A 25,582-nucleotide genomic window follows, 5' to 3' on the forward strand; every position below is an offset into this window, starting at 1 on the left:
TTCTAAAAATATGTTGTGCCATTTGTTTAACTGAATCTTGAAAGGTTTTGTCTTTAAGTAAGTTATTATTCAGCTTCCAATATCCATGTAGTTTATTATTTTTCTCTTTGGAACCAATTAAATGTATAGAAATGATCTTGTGATCTGATAGTGGAGCATAGTGTGTAACTTAATGTGTAACTTCAGATATATATTGCAGGCCAGAATTAGAAGTTAACCATAAATCTATCATAGATTGTTGTGTACACCCAGCATTACACCAAGTAAACTCTTTACAGCTTGGGTTAAAAAAACGCCATGCATCTGTCACTGTCAACTTCTCACTTAGATAAACTGTGGCTTTAAATTGTGAGTTTTGAGACGTTCTTTCTGGTATTCTGTCTATCAAATCATTCAGAGCACCATTAAAATCCCCACCTATAATCAAATATGCATCTTTATATTTATCTTGCAAATCCTTTATCTTTGAATAAATTTGTGCAAACATAATTTTTGCCTGGGCTGCCTGATTTTGACCATATACAGTATGAAAATAGAGTTGTCTAGCTTTATAACAGTTATAATCCATCTGCCATCTTCAGATTTTAAATGTTCTAAAATATCTCCTGTAAATTTCTTAAATAAAAGAGTGACATCTGCAGAGTGATGAGTGGCATGAGAATAATATATCTGGTCCCCCCATTAACCTTTCCAAAATTTACTGTCTATATCACAAGAATGAGTTTCTTGTAAAAAAAAAAAAAATGTTTGCATCAGTTTTCCTAATAAAGAGAAATATTGCTTTCCTTTTAGTACTATCCCGAAATCCCCAAACATTGAGAGAAATAATTGTCAACGAGTTAAAGTTAGAGTCAGTCATTTAAGATAAAAGAGAGTACTGTGTCTGGAGAACTAAAACAAATTTAAGCCTTGAAATAGAATATGCTTACTATGTAACTTCCTCAAGTAATATAGAGTAGTAGAACCTCTTCAAGTTTTGAGTACTAGTACCAAAACATAACCTTATTAACTGCAACTGGACGGAGTATTAACCAGTAATTCAACATCTTATTAACTAGTCTAATACATTCCACTTAAGCCAACCTATTATCATTTGACCATCGTCTTAAACAAACCTACTATCATCAGTACATCTTCTTAAACCAACCTATTATCATTAGTCCATATTTTAAGAAAGTACAACATAAGCTAGGAAGATTACAGAGTCAAGTGATACTTGTACAGTGTCTTTGATTGTTTCTGCTGCAACTCTTCTTCCGTCAATGATCGCATCTGGACCACATCATGTAGTTTGCTTGCCCTCCTTGCGCGCTTTGTCAACAAGTGGCCAGAGTTTTTTCCAACTCTGTCTCTCCCAGTATGTCCTCTGAGAGTTGAAGCTTCTTCTCCTTCATCACTGTGGCAATCATTGATGCCTTCCAGATTTTCTGCTTGAAGGTGTGCATGGTGAATTGTATTGTCACTGGACGTGGGCTCCTATATTTCCTGGGGCGTCCGATCCGGTGTACAGTATCAATGAGAAAACCGAGTTTATTTTTCTCATCTGGAGTAATTTTACCAAGGATTTCAAAGACTTGCTTCCTTGCATCTTCTGCGGTTTTGTTGACAGCTTCAGAGAGGTTAAGCAGTTTTAAATTCCAGTAACGACTATAGCACTCTGCTTGTTCAATCTTCATCTCTTGTTCAGAGATCCGCCAACTCATGGCATGCACCTTCTCATTAGTTGTTTTCATCTGGTAATCTATCCCTTCCACATTTTCTTTAATAGCCAGTGTCCACAATGTCTGAGTTTTTATTTATTTTTTGTTCGAGTGAAGTAAATCTGCTCGTCAACTCCTGGATGGCTTTCAATATATCTGCACTAGATACTTTCTCCTCTTGGCTGCTTGGACAGATTTTTTGGGGGTTAGGACTTGATGTGGGGGTTCCCAGTAAAGGTGAGCATAAACAGAGTGAGGTGTCATCTTCAAAATCCATCAGAAGGTTCCCCCTCCTTTCCATCTCTCGTTTCGGCATGTTCGACATGTAGTAGGTAAGTTAGCTTGTAGCAGGTTGGTTAGCTAAACTTAGTTGCAGTCATGAAAGCTTGTATCTCTTTTGGAAATGATAACTCTGTATTACACTAGTGTCTTTATTATACTTTCCTCACAAACGGCAGTCCTTTAGATTGACATTTTGTGGCTTTTTTCTTTAGTTACAGCAATTGGTACTCAAAACTCTTTCAGAGCTCAAAGCAGGACATACGTACCAACCACCATTCTGCCCAGCCTCTCCGCTAAAACAGTATGTGCATTAAAGGACATCATTGTATAGTAATGCAGTGACGTTCCATGAGAGCTGGGCAGGTGTGTGAGATTCAAGATGGCTGAATAAATACTGCACAGTAAACAGTAACTCTAGTGTTAATGTCTTTTATTAATGTAAATTATCAGTGTGCCAAAGGGTGAACACAACACATAGATGTGTTGCACAGCGAAACTTTCATAAGCATTTTAAATGTTTTTGAAGTGAGGTCCAGGTGGACCTTTATTGAACGTGGAAAGGACAACACCCTGTGACCGCTCACATCTGTTATTAAACCAAAATTCAACCAGTGCATATCCGTATTCCAAATACATGTATGTCCACATGTCAGCTAAAAAGCAACTTGAGTTTCATGATTAACTTTTCATGTGAATGTTGCTGTTTCTGGCATCCAGCCGGAACCATTTTTGAAACGACATTGCCGTCCAAACCATGTTTGCAGGGGAATGACAGCACCTGCAATATCCTCTGCAGTCTGTCCCCCTTTCCACGCAGACAGATCTTGCCTCACTCTCTCCCTAGTGCTCTGCTCGTTCTTGGGAAACAGACATCAACTGCCAGTATTCTACAGATACTCCAGCTCAGATTTGCCACCCCTTGCCCAGCCCCGCAGTGGGCCCGCCCAGTGTCCACTGCTAAACAATGATGATAAATAGTCACGGTTTTCCTGGGAGGTAACGACACAGGCTGGAGTATTCATGCTGAATGGACACAGGCTGCTGCACTTCAGGCTCCTGTGGTGATTTGTCTTCTGGTCTGTGGGTTCAGCTGAGGACAACACGCAGTTCTGTCTGGCTCTCTGTGGTTCCCTGTCGTGCCTTCCTCAATTGTCCCTTCCTCTGTCTTGCCTTCCTCCTTGCGTCTGTGTCTCTGCCATTTTCATTCTTTCAGCTGCACCTGTTGCCTGTTTGCTGATTACTGCCTGGGGTTTGTCAGTGCCTGTGCCCTTCAGGGGTAATAGGAAAAAACACTACCACATGCAACAACACACAAAACCATAAAAACACACCAATTCAATAAAATAAAAACAGATTGAAAGAAACACAGCCAATGCAATAAAACACACCCAATAAATAATCTAAAACATGCAACAAAAAAAGTAATTAAAACATGCATAAAACCCCATATCACTTAAAAATGCTGACATAGCACATTGTGAGCTACACACATACCAACAAGGTCCACTTAAAAGTACATTGTATTCATTAATTCTCTACAAATTACAATTCTGATAGTGATATTTATTCCTTAAGTTGTGATTTGTGGTCTAAAAGTCACAGACATGTATTACAGAATAGAAAAAATAGAAAAATAGAAAGAATTCCCGCAACTTTATTGAATATTAAACAGAATACAATTGCTGCAATAATCTATAGGATTTTTTTCTGTTTATCTTGTCTCCTTGCTTCTTCTCCACATAGTGTGTGTGTGTGTGTATATATATATATATATTTATATGTATTGCCTTCATGTAATCCACAGGTCTGATACAAAAATAATGACAAAAAGGAAGATGACAGGATATAAAACACTTCAAAATATGATCTTGTCTGACTGCAGTAACAATGTCATAATGTATTACATGACAGTGTGCTCCATAGGAAATGAGAATGTACTTCAGTTTAGTGTCTAGAGGTTAGTAGAGGAACTATGGAAGAAACCTGGCTCCAGACATCTGAATTATTGCACACATTTCCAATTTCCAAATATTGGTGATGAAATATTGGTTCAGTCTGGTTGTAAGGCTAAACAGGAGCAAAGAATTTTAATAACAACTCAGTACATCTGTGGTGTGCAGAGGGACATCTCTAAATGCACAACAGAGGACCTTTAGGATGATGGGAAGCTTGGAGCATGTATGGCTGAAAAATCTGCAGGATCTGTATGATAATAATGAGTAAGCACAGATCAAACCCCTTGGGAAGGTATCCAGCACCTCAATAAATCCATGCTTTGAAAAACATACTGATATAATAAATGAAATGGCTATTGCCTTGATTGTGATATAAGATTGAAGCTGGACTCAAATCCTTTGTCATAGTGGAACTGACATAGAAAAATGACTGTGTGAATTCTATGAAGAAAATGCCTGCATTGCCTTGGTTATATTCAGAGTTGAGATAATGCACGTAGGGAGAAATATCCATAAAATTATATGGTATTGGCATTCGAACTTGAAACTTGTCCATGTAGCAAAGCTTTTTTTTTTCATGTGCCTCTTAAGCAGGACCATTTTCAAATTCTAACAGCTGATATTGCAAAAAATACATATATACAGAACAGTGCAACACTGGAATAAGTAAAATTATTATAAAAACATTATATAATGGCAACTTTAATTTCTCAAAATGAATGGCCAGTCCTTTTGTTTCAGAAGCTGGATTACTGAGCTCTTCAAGCAATGGAAAGATCACAGAATGGTACGGCCCAATCTTCGTCTACAAAAGCAGAGTGTCTTGCCTACTGTTAATGCGTATGTGGTGTTTTTGAATGGATTATATGCTTTGATTCCTCTCAGTGGAACAACATGGAATCAGTAATGGTCCAGTGCTACTACGCACTGAGGTGCGTGCAAATGTGGTTCACTCCTGGTTTTCTTTTCTATGGTTTTCCAGAGGTCCTAAAGCCCAGTTAGGATGATCCATAATTAAGTCAGAACTGAAATTATATCTGACTTAAAAGAACTTAAGTCAAATCAACAATTAATTGATCTACTAACAAGTACTGTGTGTGTATCAAAGTCTGATATATATTATTCCTCTGTGCCATAGAGCTCCATTGTTGTCCAAAAACACATCAATGAGCCACACTGCTGCACTGGGTGACATGTTCCTTCGTTACCATGAACACATACACTGTAGTTTATTTTCACTCAATCCTCCACACACCATCCTGCTGCCAGAAATACTCAGTAGAACAAATGTGGATTACTCGGACACGGAAAATAATTGCCAACAAATGCACTATTTCTCCTTTTTGACTAATGTTTTACACTATATTGTTATAGGAAATTACTGAGCCTTTTAAAAAATGAAACTATATATTTTTGAGCTGTTTTTAAAGATTTACATCTTCAGAAGGCCCCAATGGACACGGACAGGGTGGTGAAGTCGAACAGTATTGAAAGATGGACTAACATTGTTGGTTTGGGTCTTTTCACATGATTTCTGGACACTATAGAATATTGCATTCTCATAGAAATAAACCAAAGTGGGATTGTCATTACCTCTAAGCTCCAGTAAACATGCTTTTTCTCACTTTATACACCACTGCAGATTTAACAATTCTCTTGTAGCGCCAAGTGTAGTTTTGTGTAATAGTACAGTTGGCAGAGCCTTAATTCACCTGGAACGCAGAGAAAACATTATTTGAGACAGACTATGACAAACCATGTTTGCTTTCTAGTTTCCACTGTATATTTAATCTGTTTAATCAAGTATCCTCCCTGTTTTCTGGTTTTCTCTCCTTTGCTGTGTTCATTTGCTTTTGCTTTTGTTTGCTGTAAAGGCAAACTCAACACATCAGTTTTATATTAAAACACTTCCAGGGGTTCCTTGTTTTTTCTGTGGTATGGGACACCTGGCAAACAGGCCTTTCTTACAACAGTTTACCCTTTTCCTCATGTAGAAAGTTTACATATTTTTAATTATTATTATAGAGTTTGAAAGACATGGGTGTACCACGCGGCGAGTGTCTGGAGGAAAGATGGTAAAAAACGATGCGATTGAGCTGAATTATGGCAAATGTGGGACTTTGACCAACACTAGACACTAACACAGACTGCACAGATTTGGACAATTCTTTTTAAAATTTGCCTGAATTTACAGAACAGCAATACTAACTTTTAGTATTCTTTATTTTTAAGTTGTGTCTCAAAAGGGCTCATGTCAAACTGTCAGTTATCAATGCACAGTGAAAAGTGCCAAACATTGGGTCAGCATTCCTATGGAAGCCCAGTATTCATGTTAAATTATTTTTTGACCCGCCATTACACCCTGCAGTGCGTATCAGACTGTGACGCCATTCTCTTGCACTGACCTAACATACCTTTAAGCTGCCTTTAAATCCTCTTACCTGAGCAAATAGCAGATACTCTTTATTGGCCGACTCCACTGGCTTGATAGGCAGTATTATCTGAATGCCACTCAGTAGTCCAGCTTGCAATCTTACAGGGATGCACACTGCGCATGGTCCTGTCACCAACCTGCTGTGATGAGGTCACCCCAAGGTTGGCATCAGCTATTCCTATTCCCACAAGTGCATTGAGAAAGTTCCATGGGTATCAAAAATGTCTGATATTGGCAAAACAGCACACCAATAAGATCACTCTGTCTCTGCCTAGCAACTTTCAGTGTTCAGTGTTTGAGACTCTTTTTGTCTCTGATATTACTAGTCATTTTAATTTAGTAAGTAACCACCAATGAAAGGACCAAAGAAATATTCAGGTTTTCTCTAGTTCCTAGTAAAATGCAAATGGGCCGACATTTGATTTATGTGTCAGCTGAAGCGAGACATATACCGTCTAAGAATACAGAATTATAGACAACAAGCATGTAAGCCTGAAAACAAACTTCATATTGTTATATACTACCCTGTGTTCCTCTTGTTTAGTGTGTCCATTGTTCCACTGTCACAAGATTATATGAGAGCTTCGGGGGAAAAATAATATAAGTGTTTGTCCTAGGATGATGTCATCATACTCCACAATGCGAGTTTCCATTTACAGTTATGTGTATTTGTGAATTTGTCTCCTGAACCCGGGCTGTGAATGAATGAACGCAGCAATGGTGCTTTTTAACTGATATCTCTGTTTTTTTCAAATCACCAATTGCAAAGAAAATAAGTGACAAAGTCTTAACACTTGATTGTGATTGTGTAATTGAGTGTCATGCAAATGAGGCGTGACTGTTAAATTATGTCATAAGGAAAAATAAAGATTTGTTAGAAATAATGACAATGGTAATGAGAGAAACACTGAGAATTAGAAAGAGATGAGAGACAGCAGTGCAGTGTGGTGGAGGTCCTGGCAGCAACATAAGCATCACTCTACGACTTTGTAAATTGTCACATTCGCACCTCTGAAAGTCACCCAGCCAAGTTCTGAGAACCGAAAAAGCATTTATACAGAAAGGCTTCCTGTCAGTATCAGTTCTCAATCTCATTGAAGTACTCCGAGAAGCCTGAGTATGAAATAGTGTCACCAGGATCTGAGGAGGAGGACAAAAAAAACACTGACGTGAATGAAGAACTGCTTAAACTTACACACTGACATTGTACAAATATGTGCATCAAGACAAATTCAATAATTAAAAGAAACAGAATTAGAATTTTGCTCTTGTGTAATAATGTGTCTCCATTAATTTGATGTAGAGTTGACATGACACATCTGTTTAGACTTGAACAGATACAAAAAGATTTACACTGACCTTCACATGGTCCCCTTCTAAAACTGATGTCATCGATAGCCATGTCACTTCGTAGTGATGGGCCTCGGATGGCTTCAAATATAATCTGCAAGAAAAAAAGCCCCCCTATTTAGCATTTATAAGCAGTATATAAACAGTTAATAAATGTTTATAACACACTGTACTGTAGTTCTAAGCAGATATAAGGATATTTTTCATTTTATTAATGTATAGCATTTGTCAACAATTATAACTTCTATTAAAACATTTTATATTATTACAACTGTGTTTTACTATATTGTGGTGGTTGAGCAGTATGCACTTTATTAGTCACATTATCATTTCCTCCTTATTTTTGGCCTGTTGGTAGTGGGCGGGCCTTATCAATTAACCCAGTGGCCCAGGTGTGATACATTTTCTTGGTAGCAGCATCCAGGAAGTGCTTTTTGTGCTGAACCACTGTGAGATTGAGAGCCCTGACACCTGAGCAACCTTTATCTCTGGCCTTGAGAACTGGAAGCTGACTACCTCCAGCTTTGTTTCCATTTTAGAACAACCACCAACACTACTGACGCCGTCTGACCTGGCTGCTCATGGGAAGCTCTTGGTTTGAGCTAGCCACTGTTGCTGACTGGAGGTAAGCCCCACACAACCCTCTGTCAGCCAGGCTTCTCTTCCTTCGCTGTACTCTGTAACTTAACTCTTCCCCAAACGGACACTACTATTTTAGAGGAATTAAGTTGACCTAGACACGCCAGGAGCCGAACTGCCAGTCATTCTCGTAACAATTGTCATTCATTATCTGTTTATACAGCAGCAAACACTTATGGGTTCCCACAGGAGGAGTTATAGTTCTTGACAAATACATTAATTAACACTTCTATCTGCTTATTACTACATTACAGTGTGTTATAAACTATTTATTAAATTGCTGTATACTGCTTTTGAGTGCTAAATTACCAAGCAAGAGTGTCTAAACTAATTCAGATAGAGAAAAATATTGTTTCGTTTATCATTACAAAGGTAAATGTGACAATGAGTCATGATAGGGAGGTCAGGTTGAGATGTATATTGTATGTTCAGAAAAGTTTCACATTTTTCAAGAGACTTATTTTTGACCAGGACAGCCCCTCCAGACCCCAGACACTGGCTGTAGTCTGCTGGTCGACTGGTCAATTAGTTGGTCGATATGCTCTTGTCCAACCAAATTTTCATTAATCAAATAATCGCTGTGTTACTTTCGTAAGGAGAAAAGTGCTGCATCAATAGCTTCCCAGTATTAATCCATTATTTCCTGCGGTTGGAGGGACAGATAGGAAACACTTCGGCTGACAGGATGTACCAATCTGTTTGGAAAAAAAACTTCTTCTTCTTCTTTTTGGTTTATAATGGCGGTTGGCAAGGTGGACCAGAGATTAAATCCTACACATTAATCCTGTCTGTCTAATAAACACAAAGAAAACTCTACTGCTCCACCCACTTGGCAGGTTCATTAAAGTTTTAATGCTGAGCTCCTGAACTCCAGTCTTCCTAAGTTCTTCCTTCATATATTGTCTTTCTTGATCATACTTAGTACAATCTATGCTTGCATGCATAATAGTCTCCTCAGCCAGCTGGAAAAAAATATGTGCATATATCGGTATCGGCATCGGCAATTGGCCACAGTGAGTTAGAAATTGGCATATCGGAAAAAAATCCAATTCGTGCATCCCTACCAAATATCCATTCATTCGGAAATCAACAGCGTTTGGGAGCCTCTGTGCAGCGCTGTTCCAATACGTGAGTCAACCTCTGTGTCGTTGCCTGGGAAACTATTGGTAGCATAGCTCAGTTAAGGAATATGGCATTGCGTAATATGTGTACATAGTGGGTGGGAACGGGTGGGTGGGCGAGCACCAGAAAAGTGACGGTGAATGCAAGCGGAGCAGAGGAAAAGGTTAGCAGTAAGTTGTCAGTCTGGCAGTAAATGTACAGTACAGACTACAGTGTAACAGGTAATAAATGCCGTTGCTTCTTAAGACCGTGAAAAGTCACGTCTGTTATTTCCCCAAGTGCTGGAAAAGTGAAGGGGGTTAGCTCCAAAGTTAGCAACAATGGGTTAGCCTAATCTGAAGACGAAATAGTAAACAGTGAAATAGAGAACGGAGAACTGTGTGGCTGCTGAGCTCACACTGTTTTAATCTTTTTTGTACCTGGTGTCGGACATTACAGTGGTAGTCCACCATTGCTCTTATCCAGCTGACGCTCTGCTCACCACGCCGTCTCCACAGCAGTACGTCATGCTCTCTGCTGCCGTGGCGCAGGAGCACGCTCAGTATGCCGGTGCCAGATCCATACATGTGGTAGTAGAAGATTAAACACTGAGGAGTGGAGGAGCCCCGCAGGTCAGAAGTCAACAGCTGAGCTTTTTGACCTGGACGCATGAGTGACGCCTCGATGTACATGAAATAACCTGAAGGAGGTACACAACGGACAAATCCATGAATAACACTTTACAGTATTAAACTTTATTGATCCCAGTGGAGACTTTGCAGCTGTAAAAATACAATACGCACAGAATACTGTACTAATGAGAACAGAGAAAATGGAAAGTATTAAATACACAGTCAACAACTCCTGTAGTCAGACACCTTAAGCACAGTTGTGACTGAGTGGTTGTCAAAGTCTGGCTGTTGATATTAAAATCTTTAACAGTGGGGTGATGTGTCATCCCTTCATATATCACCTTATACAGGTTACAATGTTCTGTCTATGACTGAAGCAGTGAATGGGGAAATGACTCACCCACCCCAGTGGTGTGGTCTCCTCTGGGTCCTGTGTAGGAGGTGGGCGTGTATCCTCGGACTCGCAGCCAGTCGGCGTTGTCTTCTTTCTTATCCTGGATGTATCCACAGACTCCACTTTCAAAGTTACACTGGCCTGGGAGGGAACCTGTGGAGCACACACACATAGTCAGTAATAGTCGGTGGCAGATTTACAGAGAGAATGCGCAGTGTTTACAACATTTTTCATTTAAACTTCAGGAGCATTCTGTGAGTGAAGGAGAGCCCAGCAGGTCAGGTCAGTGGTGGGATTTCTATGAGATCACTATGTTCAGAGAAGGAATGATAACATAGTGATATTGTGAGAATCTGACGTCATCAGGGTTGTCTTGACTTGAGCTTCATCTTGCTAAAAGAAAAGACACTAGCTGCATTATGGGAAATGTAGGACCAGGCATTTTTTCTGGATATCTGGTTTCAGTCAGGATGTCTTGGCCACTGCTGCTTAGCTTTTGAAATATATTTGGAAATCTGTCAGTTGTGAGTCCCTCAGCTTTATGGAGGTGCAAAACTATCCTTTAAAGGGTGCTCCAGTGACTCTAGTGTGAAAGTGTGAAAGGTCACACTAAGGTTTCATACTTAGGTCATGTAGTAAGTGAACCTTTTGAGTTATTATTTTGTCACAATTACACTATATTAAACATCTATATTCACCTATTGATTAACATCCATATGCTGTTTCCCAGGTCAAGACTAAACTTCCATGCCCAAGAATAAGAATAAGACAAGAAGCAAATGCAGTGAAGTGTATATCTGTGTGTATTCCACAGGTCTCAGCATTGGGCACCACCACCATGCCCCCAGGTGGTCAGGCATGCCACATCCAGGTGCGGCGCCAACCTTCAGTGCTTGTTGTTGGCACCTCTATGGTCTGGCTCGTGGCTGTGTGCAGTGGCCAGACTTTCTGCTATCCAGGTGCCTGCGTAAAGGACATGACACCCACCACTCTGCAGCTGATTGAACAACATATATCTGCCTCTGCAGTTGTTGTTAATGCTGGTACCAACAACATCAAAAATCCAAATTTGGAGCTTCTCAAAAAGGAGTTTGTGCACCTTGTGGTCTGTCTCCTGGATACCAGAAAGCAAGTAAATATTTTTGGCCTCCCACTGACTGCATATCTGGCTAAAGGTTTACTACGAGAGATATCCAGACAAATGTTTGTTGATAATTTTGCCGCCTTTTTGAATGGGCTTCAGCTTTTTAAACTAGACAGCTCCATCCTTGCCAGGAAGGCTCACGTCATTTATCAACCAACACTGAACTGACTTTGCAATTGTGTAAGGCTTTTACCTCCTGACTTGCAGTCAGCCCATCTGACTGTACTTTCCTGGGCTCCTACAGTATTCACTCAGTTTCCCCCTCTAGCTCCCCCCATCTGTATGGTAGTCCTCCCACTCCCACACTGATGATCATTCCAAGATTTTCAATCTTATAATCACTCATGCAGCCAGTTTAAAAGGAGAAAATTACTCACTCTGCTGTTTTGTGCTACTGCGTGCATCGCATTGAACATAGAAAACAGAGGGACAATTAGAGAGTGGTCTGAAGACATTAGAAAAAGGTAGCCAAGCATGGTCAATGTAAAGGTTACAAGACCATCTCCAAAGAGCTCCAAAGAGCAAAGATGTTCCTGTGACCACTGTTGCCAATATTATTAAGAAGTTTAAAGTCTATGGAACTGTAGCTAACATCTCTGGATGTGGTTGCAAAAGGAAAATTGGCTCGAGATTGAACAGAAGGATTGCTCAAATGGTCGAGAAAGAACCAAGGAAAACTTCAATACAGATCCAAGCTGATCCTCAAGTTTGAGGTACAATAGATTCAATTCACACCATCCGTCACTGTCTGAATGAAAATGGGCTGCATGGTAGAAGACCCAAGAAGACTCCATTTCTAAGAGGGAGAGACAAAAAAGCCTGACTGGACTTTGCCAAAATGCATGTTGACAAGCGACAGTCCTTCTGGGAGAATGTGCTTAGGACTGATTTGCATTAGACAAAATTAGAGCTTTTTGGTAAATCACACCAGCCCTATAGTTACAGAAGAACAAATGAAGCCTTCAAAGAAAAGACCACCCTGAAACAGGGAGGAGACTCAGTGATGTTTTGGGGTTGCTTTGCTGTTCTCAAGCTATCTAGGTTTGTGCTTCTTGGTGATTTTAACATTCACATTGACGATGCTTCTGATAAATTTGCTTCTAGTTTTATTAATATCACAGAGCCTTTTAGTCTTACTCAACATGTAACAGGCCAAACATCATTTCCTCCCTGATGACGTTTTCCTGAAGCTGATGGAAAGTCTTGGCTCTTAATCTTCTTCTGTTAAACCTACCCTCCGTAATCTGGGCGTTTCTATGGGTCAGGCTTTGAGTCTTAACCAGCATGTAAATTGTTTGGTTCACTCCTGTTTTTACCAGCTAAGAAACATTTCCGTTTTTGCCATGTGATTTTATCTGGATGTCTGCATTTCATGTTTGTTGCTCTGTCTCTTATATGCTTTTTTATTTGCTTTTTGTTTGTTTTTATTGTGATGCACTTTGTGACGTCTGCTTTTGAAAGGTGCTATATAATCAATCAATCAATCAATCAATTTTATTTATATAGCACCAAATCTTGGCCCTATATAAGTGTCTCGAGGAATGTGAGTATTAATATGACTGAATATTAAATAAACTTATTATTATTATTATTTGTGACTTGACCTCAGTCTTTAATAGCAAATACCGGTATGAACATTGCTGTGTTTTTCTAATCCAATGCTACTTTTTTCAGAAGCTTTGCTGGCAGCTGTTTTGCCATGAGTTTTTGACTTGCTCCATATAAAGTTAAGAATGTAAGCACTTTCACAAACTGTCATAAGTGGATGGGAACATGTCCACTGAAACAAAACATCTGTTTACAGTCTTGCTTTAAGTGATGTCTTTCATCGCTTTGTTATTTCTTTAGTTCCTGAATACACACACTGTAACTTTTAACATGTGGTGCTTGATATAGAGTATCTTATGAGCTCAAGTCTGCATGTTCTCCATGTGCCTGTGTCTCTGCACACTGATGAAATTGAGTCAAACTGGGATGAAAATGTCATTCTGGTGGATGCACTCTCACCTCAATGCACGCCACATACAGTGAATCCATATCTTTGTGTCTGATTAATGCAACTAAATGTTCTTTCATGTTCTATCAGAATGTGTTGTATATTAACAAAAGTATGTGGACACCTCAACATTACACAAATATGTGATAGTTGTATAGGTGCTATGATTAGTTGATTAATCAATTAGTTGCCAACTGCTGAGTTAATTGTCAACTATTTTGGTAATTGATTAATCGTTCTGAATCATCTTTTAAGAAAAAAGTGCCCAAATTCTCTGATTCCAGCTTCTCAATTCAGGGAATAATGCAGTGTTACTGTTTGTAATTTGACCTCATTGATACCAGCTTCATTTACTGTTCTCTCATTAGGTTACTGCTAATGCTCTCAGCCAGTGGCTTTTATTCTGAAGCAGCCACATTTGTCACAGCATTTTCACCAGCAGCTTATTTTTTGCATATGGAACATATAATAATGGAACAGTCAGGAGCAGCAATAGTGAGCTGCTAGATGAAGAGTTGCAGATCCCCAGCAAAGTAACTTTACTGTGCCCTGCTGTTGTGTAGAAAAATGCAGCATGACATGCAGTCAGTGTATGTCTTAGTGAGTCTTCTACCTGCTGTGATTTGACAGTCCCCCAGGCTGACAGTGATGTCATCAAGGGCTACCAGGCCACACTCCCAGAAGTTCTTACATATGCTGACAAACACAATCTAGGAAACAGAGAAAAAGACTGAATACTGCTGTTCATCCAGTTATCATCCTAGTTCATTCATCATCCATCCATTCATCCATCCATTCTTTTACTTGAGCATCAATAGTAAATTGATCACTGTATATGGTAAGTTGACTAACTCTGTCACCATGTCTTTCCATTCAACCTCCACATACACCACTCGTCTAATGCTTCCTACCTTGGAAACCATGGGCTTCATGTAGGTGATCTCCACTTCTTTCCAAACAGCCCTGGAAGAGTAAGCCAGGCTCCACACCTTCTCCTGCGCCACGTTGTTCTCATCATAAATGTACAGAGCCAGAGCATTATCTACTTTCCTAAATCCATAGAGCATGTAATAGAACCTCAGACAGTATTTGTGGTTCCCTGGTAAAAAGGGTCCATGAAGCCGACCCACATATCCAGGCCTGGAAGTGAAACGAGTGTCTGCCAGGAGGAAACAGCCTTAAAAAGACAGGACAAAAAAATCAATCAAAACAGGAGGGGTATTGTTTGTTCAGTACAGTATGTTTAACTATAGATGTACATGCACAGTAATGCTCTGTACATCATGAGGCAGTGAGCAGTGGTGGAAGTACTCAGATCATTTAGTTAAGTAAAAAATATCAATACAGTAATGTACAAAATACTCAATACAAGTAAAAGTCCTGCATGAAAAATCCTACTACAGTAAAAGTACATGAGTATTATGAGCTTGATGTAGTTAAAGTATTGCAGTAAAAGTAGTGGTTTGGTCCCTCTGACTGATATATTATTATATATGACATTATTAGATTATTAATAGTGAAGCATCAGTGTTAGAGCAGCATGTTACTGTTGTAGCTGCTGGAGGTGGAGCTAGTTTACACTACTTTATAGTACTACAGTTAGCTAAAGGGTCCAAGGTGACCAAAGGGTCAGCAGATAAATCTGAGGGGTCGTGAGATGATTAATGGGAGAGGAAAGAAGAAAAAACAAAGTTCTGATACACAAATCTGTTTTCAGTTTTTGGACTTTTTCTCTAATCTTTGATTTTTGCTGAAATATTGGATCATTTGAACATTTATTGAAATGAAAGCATGTGAGAAGTTTAGAGGGAAAAATCACTATTTGGTGGAGCTGTTAACAACTCATAGACATGTGAAATGTGACCCCGACTACACACTTTTTTGTAAGACGTCAAAAGCCAAAAAGGTTGGAAACCACTGGTTTCATCTTTAACAATGTGTTGTATTTTAAAAGCTTGTTATATTATCCATTGTGTCAAATCTTCCTCTGAAAAGTAGAAAGTACAATATTTCCCTCTGAAATGTAGTGGAGTGGAAGTATAAAGTGGCATCAAATGGAAATACTCAAGTAAATTACAAGTAACTCAAAATTGTACTTAAGTACAGTACTTGAGTAAATGTACTTAGTACTTAGTTAGAATGTTAGTATTGCCACTGTGCAGTATGATGCACTGGAACCTGTGGTTCAGGCTGATTCACCTGTTCCTGTAGTATGGTCTCCTATCCTGTAGGCATTAGGCTTGACCGAAACTCTGCTCCACACCTTACTCTCTGCTCTCTCCTGATAGTACAGACACAGCCCATTCTCAAAATCACAGTTGGCTATGGAGGGGTCAACGGTCGGCTCTGGAACAAAAAAACACAGCACCTCCAATGTGAACTTGCCTTGTTAACAGAGGTCAGTGATATAGGTTATGATGATGTATTAATGTATAATCTTTCACATATTTACCACTAAAAAAGACAAAGCATAAATATATACATGAAGATTCATTTTCATGTTAATATGAAGACGATACTGTGTGCAGCAATTTTATTGAATCTTTGAGACAAATTCTTCTTCAAATCTTCACTCAGGATTTGGCTGTTTAGATGAAGAAGATAAATAAATCCAAAACTCTGCAAGTCATACAGAGGACACTAAAAACTGATGAATACAGTATGTCAACTGCTCATCAGTTATGTTGGAAAATAAGCTAACAATGTTTATTTTAGTTTTATGATTTGGTTTCCATAATACTCCCAATATTACTGAAAATATTGGCTATACGCCTAGTGCCTTTTTAAGCATAACTAGCTTGTTCAGAAGTTTTACTGTCACTTAGTTCTGTTACTTGCAGTTTTGTCTGTTTGCAGTGCACTGAGCTCTCTCAGTCACCAAACTATCCAGATAATTAACATTGCTGGCTTTATTTACCTGTTGAAGAAACTGCTTTTTGCCATTAAAAAATAAATGTCCATCATGTGAATGTTTGATGACGACTACATTCAAAAATGAATTGAGCTGCATCACTGAGGGATTTTACAACTGAAGTATTTTGCAGTTGAATGAGTGTTCAATGTGTGAGGGAAGCTCACACTTAAAAAGGTGGTCTCGAGTGTACTCGGGTGCAGTTCGCATCAGGCGTGAAAACTATTGTACCAAAACACAGAAATGGACTGCTATTTAGAATGTGACGTCATAACTATTTGACTGTCGTCTTCAAACATGGCTGCGAAAGGATCTCTGAAGAAATTCAATGCTTGCTTGAAATTTGAGCAGATGACAACATACAATCATAACTGGACATTACACACAAAAATATGATAGGCATGGTGCGAAGGTCGACTCCATTGGATGGGCTTGGGATCTTGCGATTTAACATAAACAAATGTCGCGCAGTTGATGACGCAAGTGTACTCTTCTTCTTCATATTCTTCTTTGTGTTTATTGGCAGATCGCAAACCAACTAGCTGCATACCTACTGTACCAGAGTGTGTAGATATGCAAGTGTACTCAGGTACAGAACAACATTACTAATGTGAAAGCTGAGTGGTGGGGGAATGAAGAGGGGGGGCAGTCATACTCAGGCATGGTAGCCCTAACTTGTTTGATCTTTATAACATAACATGCTGAATTTTAATAACCCCATGACATTTTCTTTAGCACAAAGGACTAGGACTCTAGGACAACATTTACATTTTTAGTCCCACTGTCGTTTAAACCACTAACCCTAATCCCAACAGATAAACTTGAACCTAATCCTGTTGTCCTTATCATTGTCCCCATTGTATCACTCTCTCTCCCTCTTTGTCTCCCTTCTCTTCCCCTCCTTTCTTTCCCTTCATCTTTTATTCTTTTCTCACTGGCCTTGTCCTTCCCTCCTCTTTCTGTGCTTCCTCTTGCTTTCCTCTCCATGCATCCTTTTTCCTCTTCTTTCTGTTTCTTGGCTCCTTTTTTTTCTCCTTTTGTTTCTGTGCTTCTCTCCTCTGCCTCCTATTCTTTTCTTACATTTTGTCTTGAAGAGACATGGCCTCAGACCAGAAGGCTTGGTGGGGGGAGTTGTTGAGAATCTGTACACCTAACCTTCTTAATCCTAACTCCATAAAAATCGTTGGTATATAATGCACTCTGAGTTGTAATTAACATTGCACTCTCTAGTGGCCACAAGTGGGACTTCAGACTTACAGTACAGCATATATAACAGCCAGACAAAGTGAACCAGGAGTGAGGTACAGAACATCAAATAGTGATTCTGATCCATTTTTATCCCCCTAAAATCCAAAGGTCTCCTCTCACCTGTGTCTGTGTGGCAGAACTCAGGAGAAAAGGAGATGTCATCTATGGCCACGTATCCACCTCTGGCACTGTTAAATGCTACCTCGAACACCACCTGGTAACACACATAGACATACTCAGCAACCACTAACAGATGGCCAATATATGACTTAGGCCTTTTCATCCTGAGATCATGTTCTGTGAATTGTTTAAGACACGATGGGAACTGAGAGATGAGACAGCTGTAGAAAGCAGACAGTGACATCAGTGTAAGGGTACATTCAGGAACATGGGTTAGTCAGTGGGGCGCTGTTTGATGGAAAAGCTCTGTACAACCCTTGGCTCAGCTGGATAGAGGAACTGACCCAGTTAGTAATGTTATGCAAGCTTCTTTCCACAGCGACAGCAGCAGCCCGTGGGAGGCGTTCTGGCTGAAAGCACAAGGAAAGGAAACCATGGAGTCATGAAGGAAGAATACACATCTGAAAGTTCACTGGAAAGCCACAGAGGAGTGTTTTTGCTACTCAGCTGCACACATCAGAGCACACACATGCACACACACACATGTACACACACACACACACACACACACACACACACACAACAATGAGAAGGAGTGGCACCACATGTTTTTCTTGCATGATATTTGGAAAAATGTGATCTTTCTGCAGCATAAGATGAAAAATGATAAAAGAACTCAAGGGGAAAAAAGATCCTTATAGCAATATCCGCTTTTACATCAACAAACATGTACTGCCGTATCTGAAAAACACACTGGACTAATGACAGAAACACTTGAAAAAACAAGTTTATTACAAAGAAAATGAGGCGCTAGCAGCAACCATCTATCACGAGCCAACCAAGCCAAGAACACACCACTGATAGCGAGAGCAATTACCCAAATCATTTCACAATATTCACAATATTCTGAAAACGTTCCAGTCCAAAGCTGTTCATATGAGAGCACTCTGAGTAAAGGGGGTCACGACTGGACTTGAATGATCAATCTTTTTTTTTTTAATAATATATTTTCAGTCAGTGCAGAGAGACAAGAAACATGGGGAGACCACTTTCAAACAGCAGATGCCTGTATGACGTGGGTCTACTGAGGCACATTGGACCCATTCATATCAGACTATTGGACACTGGTCAAACCTGTGTCTTTGCCATTCATATAGAGACGCAAGTCTGGCCCACAGCATTTCTGCACACATCACTACTCAGCCAGGCGTTGCATCTGGCATCAATCAAATCTATTCTATCTAATCTCTTAATAAATCTGAGCCTCATTTTCTGATATCTCTCTGCAGTCAGCTATCAAATAAAGACATAAAATCCTCAAATTATATTTTAAAAAATATAATTACGTTAGTATTTATTAATTAATAAAATCAAAAATAAATTCTTCACTGTAGTCTGTTTAATTTGCTCACTGCATGTAGGTTCCTGCACTGTCTACACTTAGCCAAAGATGGTTCTGTCAAGGAAACGTTTTGAAGTTTGAAAAAATTTAAAGTTGTTCCAGATCCTGGTGATTGCCTCACATCAATTACAGACAAGTAGCTACCAGGTAGCAAGTGCAAGTGTAAGTGTAAATGACAGACAGCTGGCGGGGTTAGCTCAGAAGCTAGTGCCTTCTACAGTATCACTCGGATTCATCAGTCTGATATCCAAACATCACAGACATGACTTACTTTTTTAGAATGTACACCATTATTGACCTCTGTGTATTTGAATTTTCATGGTGGAAAAACAATGACATCTGCAGCAAAGTATTGTGTTTGGCAGCTTGTAGCACAAGGAACCTTTATCTGTACAGGTTTCATCTCCTGTTACAGCATCGTTGTAATAACTGACTTATGAACATGTCATGCTGAAAGTGGTTTTTAAAGCATACAATCTTGAAAAAGAAAACCAGCAGGTGTGACACAAAGTCCTGCAGGGAAGGTGTGGTTGGGAGAACACATCCTTAGTGGTTGTCCCAGTCTGCATCTGCATCTACACCAGGCCGTGACATGTGGGATTCCCAACAATTTTCAGCAGCTACAGTCAGGCCAACTCCTCTGCAATCACAAGGCCAACACAGACAGGCTGAGGCTGTGCTCCTCTCCACAGGCCATACGGATCATTTATATGGAGGCTGCCAAGAAATGTGCAGCAGGAAAGAACAATCCTCAAGCAACACACACAGACAGAACTGATACAGTTGTTTGAACCACACATGCACTGCCTTGCACATACTGTACCTCTCACCTGCAACAACTTAAAGGGGTTCTCTAGCAATGTAGTACTGTGTTTCCATAAAGTTCAGGGAATTGCAAGAGATAGGTTGTAAAGATTGGTAAAAATTTAAGCCACAGAGACTTAGATATCCTCACTTTTTGTGTCTAGTATGGCTCAAGCTCTAAAAACACTAGATCCTACATTTCCCATATTGCAACTCGACATTGTCTTTGTTAGACCATCCCTACCTGATAAACACCAACATCTTTTAAACTCCACATCTCTGGTTTGTAATGCAGGCTTTGTGTTATAAATGTGTAGTATCAAACACAAGCTGAGCTAACCCCATGACATCATTAGTTCTTTTTTAAGATTTCTCCTCCAGAGTCACATGAGACATGAATCAGCTGTTTCCATAGTAGCACCTTCCATGACAAGTAAACAGATCTTTATGTATAAAACTGGTGGAGTACCTTGAACACACAATCATCTGGTATTATCTAAAATGAGCACTTTTTTGTTTAGAAACAATATGTATAAATGTCTTTAAAGAAGCAGCCTTTTCACCACTCAGGGGTTTTTGTTTTTGAAAGCACATTGTTTTATTGGCATATAAAATTGCCCCAGACCCCTCCGATTTCATCAGGTGGGGGACAATGATATAGTATGATGCAATTTGTTGTAAGATTTCATGTTGGTTTTCCTCCTGTCCTCCCCAGTTTTTTGAGTCACCAGCCACATGTATACATAGCATTTTCCATCCACTTGCATGAAATGGTTAGCATTAGCTTTTTCATGTAAAACTTATTTATTATTTATTTATTTATCTTATTGTTACCAACTACCCCAGTAGTCTACTAGTTATCTTGACTACTCAGCTAACTTGCAGACTAGACCATACATATCTGTATCTTTATAGAACTATACTTTTCGGACTTAGAAGGTAAGTGTTTTAGCATCTTCCATTCACTTACATGAAACGGTTAGCATTAGCTCTGCTATGCTACGCTTTTGAGTGACTTATCTACGCTGTGATTAATACAGATTTGGGTGGCATACCCCAGCCTTCTAGTTAGCTTAACACAGTAGTTTTCAAACCATTTCAGGCTAATTTGAATTCTCAATCTAGCAAAAGCAAAGAAAAGTGCAATGCACTGTTTTCTCATGAGAGAGACAAAGTGTTGTGAAGTCAGCTTGGCAAGATAGCCAGATTAATCATCTTTCTCCTAAATATAAATGGGCAGAAATTTATTACATAATTAATGTCCTTGCTTAGCCACGCCTAACTGCAACCCAGTAACAAGGGAGAGGAGAGAGACTTTCTAAAGAAGAGAAGTCAAAGGCTATGTTCTCATACTTTTTAGGTGTTTACTATATGCACATTAGATGCCAAATTACATAATTAAGAGCCAATCATGGATTTGCGTTTCCTTGGGCTTTAAAGCTACATCAGTTTATTAAGGTGACTGAGGAGATTTGTACTCTTCAGACAGAGAGAATCAGGAAACTCTACTTGGACCCTGTGAGACATAGCTTCATGTCTCCCACCTGCTGCAGCTTTAGACTGAGCAGCCAGAGCACCGTGTTGGTCTGCTGCAGCTTTACTGTGTGTTCAGACTAAATGTGACAAAGCAACAGGCTACAAGTCATTTTCAATGGAAGCTGGTGACATGAAACAGCAAACTGACACCTGACACTTGTCGTTGCATTACGAGCGTGACATGCTGGCCTCAACTTTTTCAGCGCTCCAATGATGAAGTGAAGTGTCAACGAATCCTATGTTTTTGCTTCACCATTTCCACTTCCCTTCTCTCTGTCCACAATTCCTGTTCCATTCTGTCTAAAAAATGAAAGAAAAACTAATTTTGACTACAAACTGGCAGATAAAATATTTTCCTTGTTATCTGGAGAGCTCCTGGATAGCACACAGACTGAAGTGATAAAGTACGTGATCTAATGCTCCATATTTTTATAATAATTCAGTAGTTATTAATAAATAGCATTCCCCACATATTGCTTGCCATTTTGGGGGGAAGCCTTTGACAACAACTCTCCACATTAAGATATGCTTTGGGGCATATTTCAGCTAAAAAATGATTCCGCACTTTATTTTATGTTGCACTAATAAGATTTAGTAAGCCGTACTTTGTATCAAATTAGACAAAAACTAGAAATAATATGTTCTTTATTAAACAGTTAACAAACACAGTTGTAATCTAATTGGACACCATACACCTAAATTATGCTTTAATTAGAAACCACGCATGCCATTAACTATAAAGGAAGGAATTTCTGTCTCTATGTCTGTCTGTCTGTATGGATGTATGCGTGTCCTTTGTGTATCTCAACAACTGTTCATCCGATTGACTTCACACTTAACAAGTGTACTGCTGAGGACCCAAGGAAGTGCAGTGTCAAATTTGGTGCAATTTGGACACGTGACACGGTCAGTATTAATAAACTTTGAATAAACAAGCGATCAGCGAGCCGCTCCGCTCTGCAGCAGTGGGGTGGGGCTTCATGAGCACAGGCAGAGCTGTACAACCCTGCCATGAGAGACACAAGGGGAGGATATCTCTCTTTGTTTCATAACGTTAAAAGTTAGGCTTTGTTGTCAGCTTCCCAACTCATTTTAAAAAAGACAAGAGAAAAAGACAGAGAGAAGGCGAGCAAGCTGAGAGCATGAGTGAGCAACAGAGAGACAGTGGTAGAAAGCTTTCTCTGAGAGAGAGAAAGTCTGTGAATGACAGAAATAAGTTATTTTCTGATTCTTTCACAGCAGGTATATTCTAAAGCACGAATTAACAACCACTGAACATACAACAGATGATTTACTCAGGAGACTGACACTTTTAGTTTCTGTTTCATTTTCCTCCTTTGCATTTCTCCTTTTCATTTCATTCATTATTCATCCAACAAATGCAGCAGTAAATGCAAAGAACAACAGGACATGTTTTTTCCTCATGTGTGAATGCTGTGTTTCAAGCATGGCAGCTGAGGAGCATGTGCATGAGAGAGAGAGAGAGAGAGCAGCAGACTGAAGAGAGGGAGCAGTGGAATGCTTTCTCTGAAACAGAAAGCACGCAGATGAGATAAATGACTGACCAATCAGTGGTCTGCAGTGTTTTCATGGCACTTTTTAGTATCAGCTCAGCTCGAGAAAAGTTTTTGCACATGGTGTGCTCTAAAAAGAGAAAAGTAGGCAGTGAAAAGTCCAATAAGGTTCTAATAGTGGGAAATAGAGATGCACTGTTCTGGCAGCTTCCTTACTGGGGTAAGATAGTGACACAGTATTAAATGGTCTGATGTCTAAGTAGCCTGAAGCATTTGTTATTAGACCACAGTGCATGGGACCAGCCAAAGAAGTATGTCTTCACTTTAGTTTACAGTGCTGTTGTAATGTGTTGTAAATTATTCTCTAAGAATCTCTAATAGGGGTGACCTGATGTGGTTTGAGTTTACGGTACAGTTTTCTTCTAACAAGCATAAATGACGCTGTAAGAAAGTGAAACTATAAAGGCCCAATAAATGTATTGTTCACTGAGCTCTCTGTTATGTTTGTTCTGACTATATGCCTGATATAATATGGCATTAAATTTGTCTAATGAATAATAATAATAAACAAATAATAATACATTTGGCTATGATAGGCCCATGTTGGTAGCATTGAATTACAGCATAATTTGGTAGAATAGCGTCTAACTGTAGCATATTTCAGATCTGATATGGCATTGTATTTGAGACTAATTAGACTATGATCCTGAAAAATTGTGTCTAATAGTGTATCAAGATCTCCTATTTGGTTTCTAATTAGAACGTAATTTGGTATAATAATGTCTAAGTAGGCCTATATTTTGGGTCTATGCGGTTTCTAATTACAGCATAATTTAGATGTATAGTGTCTAATTAGGGTATAACCGTGTTTGTTTACTGTCTAATAAAGAATAAACTACAGTTTATTACGTCTGACTAGTGTACTGTAAAATAAAGTGTGACTGTAAATTTTAGAAAAAAGTTATATACTATAGCTCAAGGTCCTCAGTAAAAGTACTTGGCAAGCACCAGAAATGACCACAAACAGGTCAGACTTGGATGGATGGATGGACAGACGGATGGCATCATTAATCCCAAAGGGAATATAAAGTGTTAGCAGCCACTTGACATAAATCAACATACAAAAACAATGAGGTGAGTTTCAACCACATCTCACAATATTCATTTAGTTTGCTCACTTGTCATCATGTGACCTGAGTATGCAACTGTTTCTGTTTAAAGAGCCCAGGGCTCCGAGCCAAACCTCCGCACAAATCAACAAGCCAAAGCTGGTGCGCTCATCGTAAACACAATTGAGACTCTTTTAGACACAATTCAAAAGAAATCATGAATCGTATCAAATGATAATATGCAAAAAAAATAATTACTTAGTGCTGAAACTTTTTCCCTAAATGTAACTTGAACGAATCCAAAAGGCACCCAAACGAGAGAGTAAAGTAACTACAGCCTACTGATTTTTGCTGAGGAAGAGGAGCATGTCAACATGCTCAGGAGAAAGACGCGAACGCAGCCTGGTGACAGTTAGTCCAGCAGCTGAAAAACACCCGCTCCGAAGGGACCAAAGTTGCGGGGATGCAGAGGTATTATTGCGCTAACTTCACAAGCCTGGGAAACCTCACTCCCACTTTCCACCAGTAGGGCTGCAACCAAGGGATGGCAGAGTCTCCCTCAGAAAGTTCTGAACTTCTGTTTCAATGCCGGTGTTGCGTTGAGTGGACTATTGTTCCCTGAGGAGTAGCGCCATAGAAGAGGCCTGCATGTGAGTCCAGCATTGATGCGATCATGGGGGTGGATGACACCGAGTCATCACACTGAACCTGTCAATAAATTATGAATAAAATGCCTCATCTAATCTTCATCTTCTCAGCGAGAAGATCAGCTGTATGCCGGCCTGGCAGTCTTGCAGTGAGCAGGACCACTGAGTTCATTTGCCAGTCATCACCGATGCAGTGGCAGGTGATGGTGAGGTAGCTCTCTACTGGTAGTCCAGCAGTCTGTGGTTAAAGCAACCCTGTCATCTGTGGCTTGATTTTTGAACAGCTCCTGCTTTAGTACTTTGTAGCGAGTTTCTATGAGCCTGGTGATGGTGCGTCGGGATGGAATGCAGTATACTTGCTCTATAAAATTAATTTGATCTCGAAAACTTTTGCCTTCAACAACAGTTGTGGGCAGCATATCCATCTCAAACAACTTGCAGATCCCTTGGGTAATTTTTTCTGTCTGTTGTGCATTGCAGCTCCTCTGTGCTAACACTGAGGTGATGGTAGGTTGAGAGGAGGAGGTGGATTCATTGTCGGGTGTACGTTGTTCAAGTGGTACATCATTGGGGTCGTGTTGTAGGTATACACGGCATTGCAATGTTTACAATGAGCTTTGTTGATTTTTTAGCTCCAATTGGTCCCACACCAAACTTCGCCTTG

The 25,582-nt window shown here is 39.6% G+C and overlaps 1 protein-coding gene across 4 annotated transcripts in view; it reads right to left on the reverse strand.

The window, feature by feature from the left end:
- Positions 1 to 1,965: 1,965 nt before the first annotated feature.
- Positions 1,966 to 25,582, reverse strand: part of mamdc2a (MAM domain containing 2a) — a 44,908-nt gene continuing 21,291 nt past the window's right edge. For 3 of the 4 annotated variants that reach the window (XM_067600131.1, XM_067600141.1, XM_067600137.1), the window contains 8 exons: positions 17,907 to 18,000; positions 15,827 to 15,973; positions 14,539 to 14,804; positions 14,241 to 14,337; positions 10,494 to 10,640; positions 9,902 to 10,161; positions 7,731 to 7,815; positions 1,966 to 7,511 (listed from right to left, as the gene is read on the reverse strand). In XM_067600131.1, the coding sequence (XP_067456232.1) occupies positions 7,450 to 7,511; positions 7,731 to 7,815; positions 9,902 to 10,161; positions 10,494 to 10,640; positions 14,241 to 14,337; positions 14,539 to 14,804; positions 15,827 to 15,973; positions 17,907 to 18,000 (1,158 nt within the window). In that variant the 3' untranslated portion in view covers positions 1,966 to 7,449. Of the gene's footprint in view, positions 7,512 to 7,730; positions 7,816 to 9,901; positions 10,162 to 10,493; positions 10,641 to 14,240; positions 14,338 to 14,538; positions 14,805 to 15,826; positions 15,974 to 17,906; positions 18,001 to 25,582 lie in introns of those variants that run through there. The other variant, XM_067600148.1, reaches the window with a different exon arrangement.

Source organism: Thunnus thynnus, chromosome 2, assembly GCF_963924715.1.
Source record: "Thunnus thynnus chromosome 2, fThuThy2.1, whole genome shotgun sequence".
In the NCBI taxonomy this organism is placed as follows: Eukaryota; Metazoa; Chordata; class Actinopteri; order Scombriformes; family Scombridae; genus Thunnus; species Thunnus thynnus.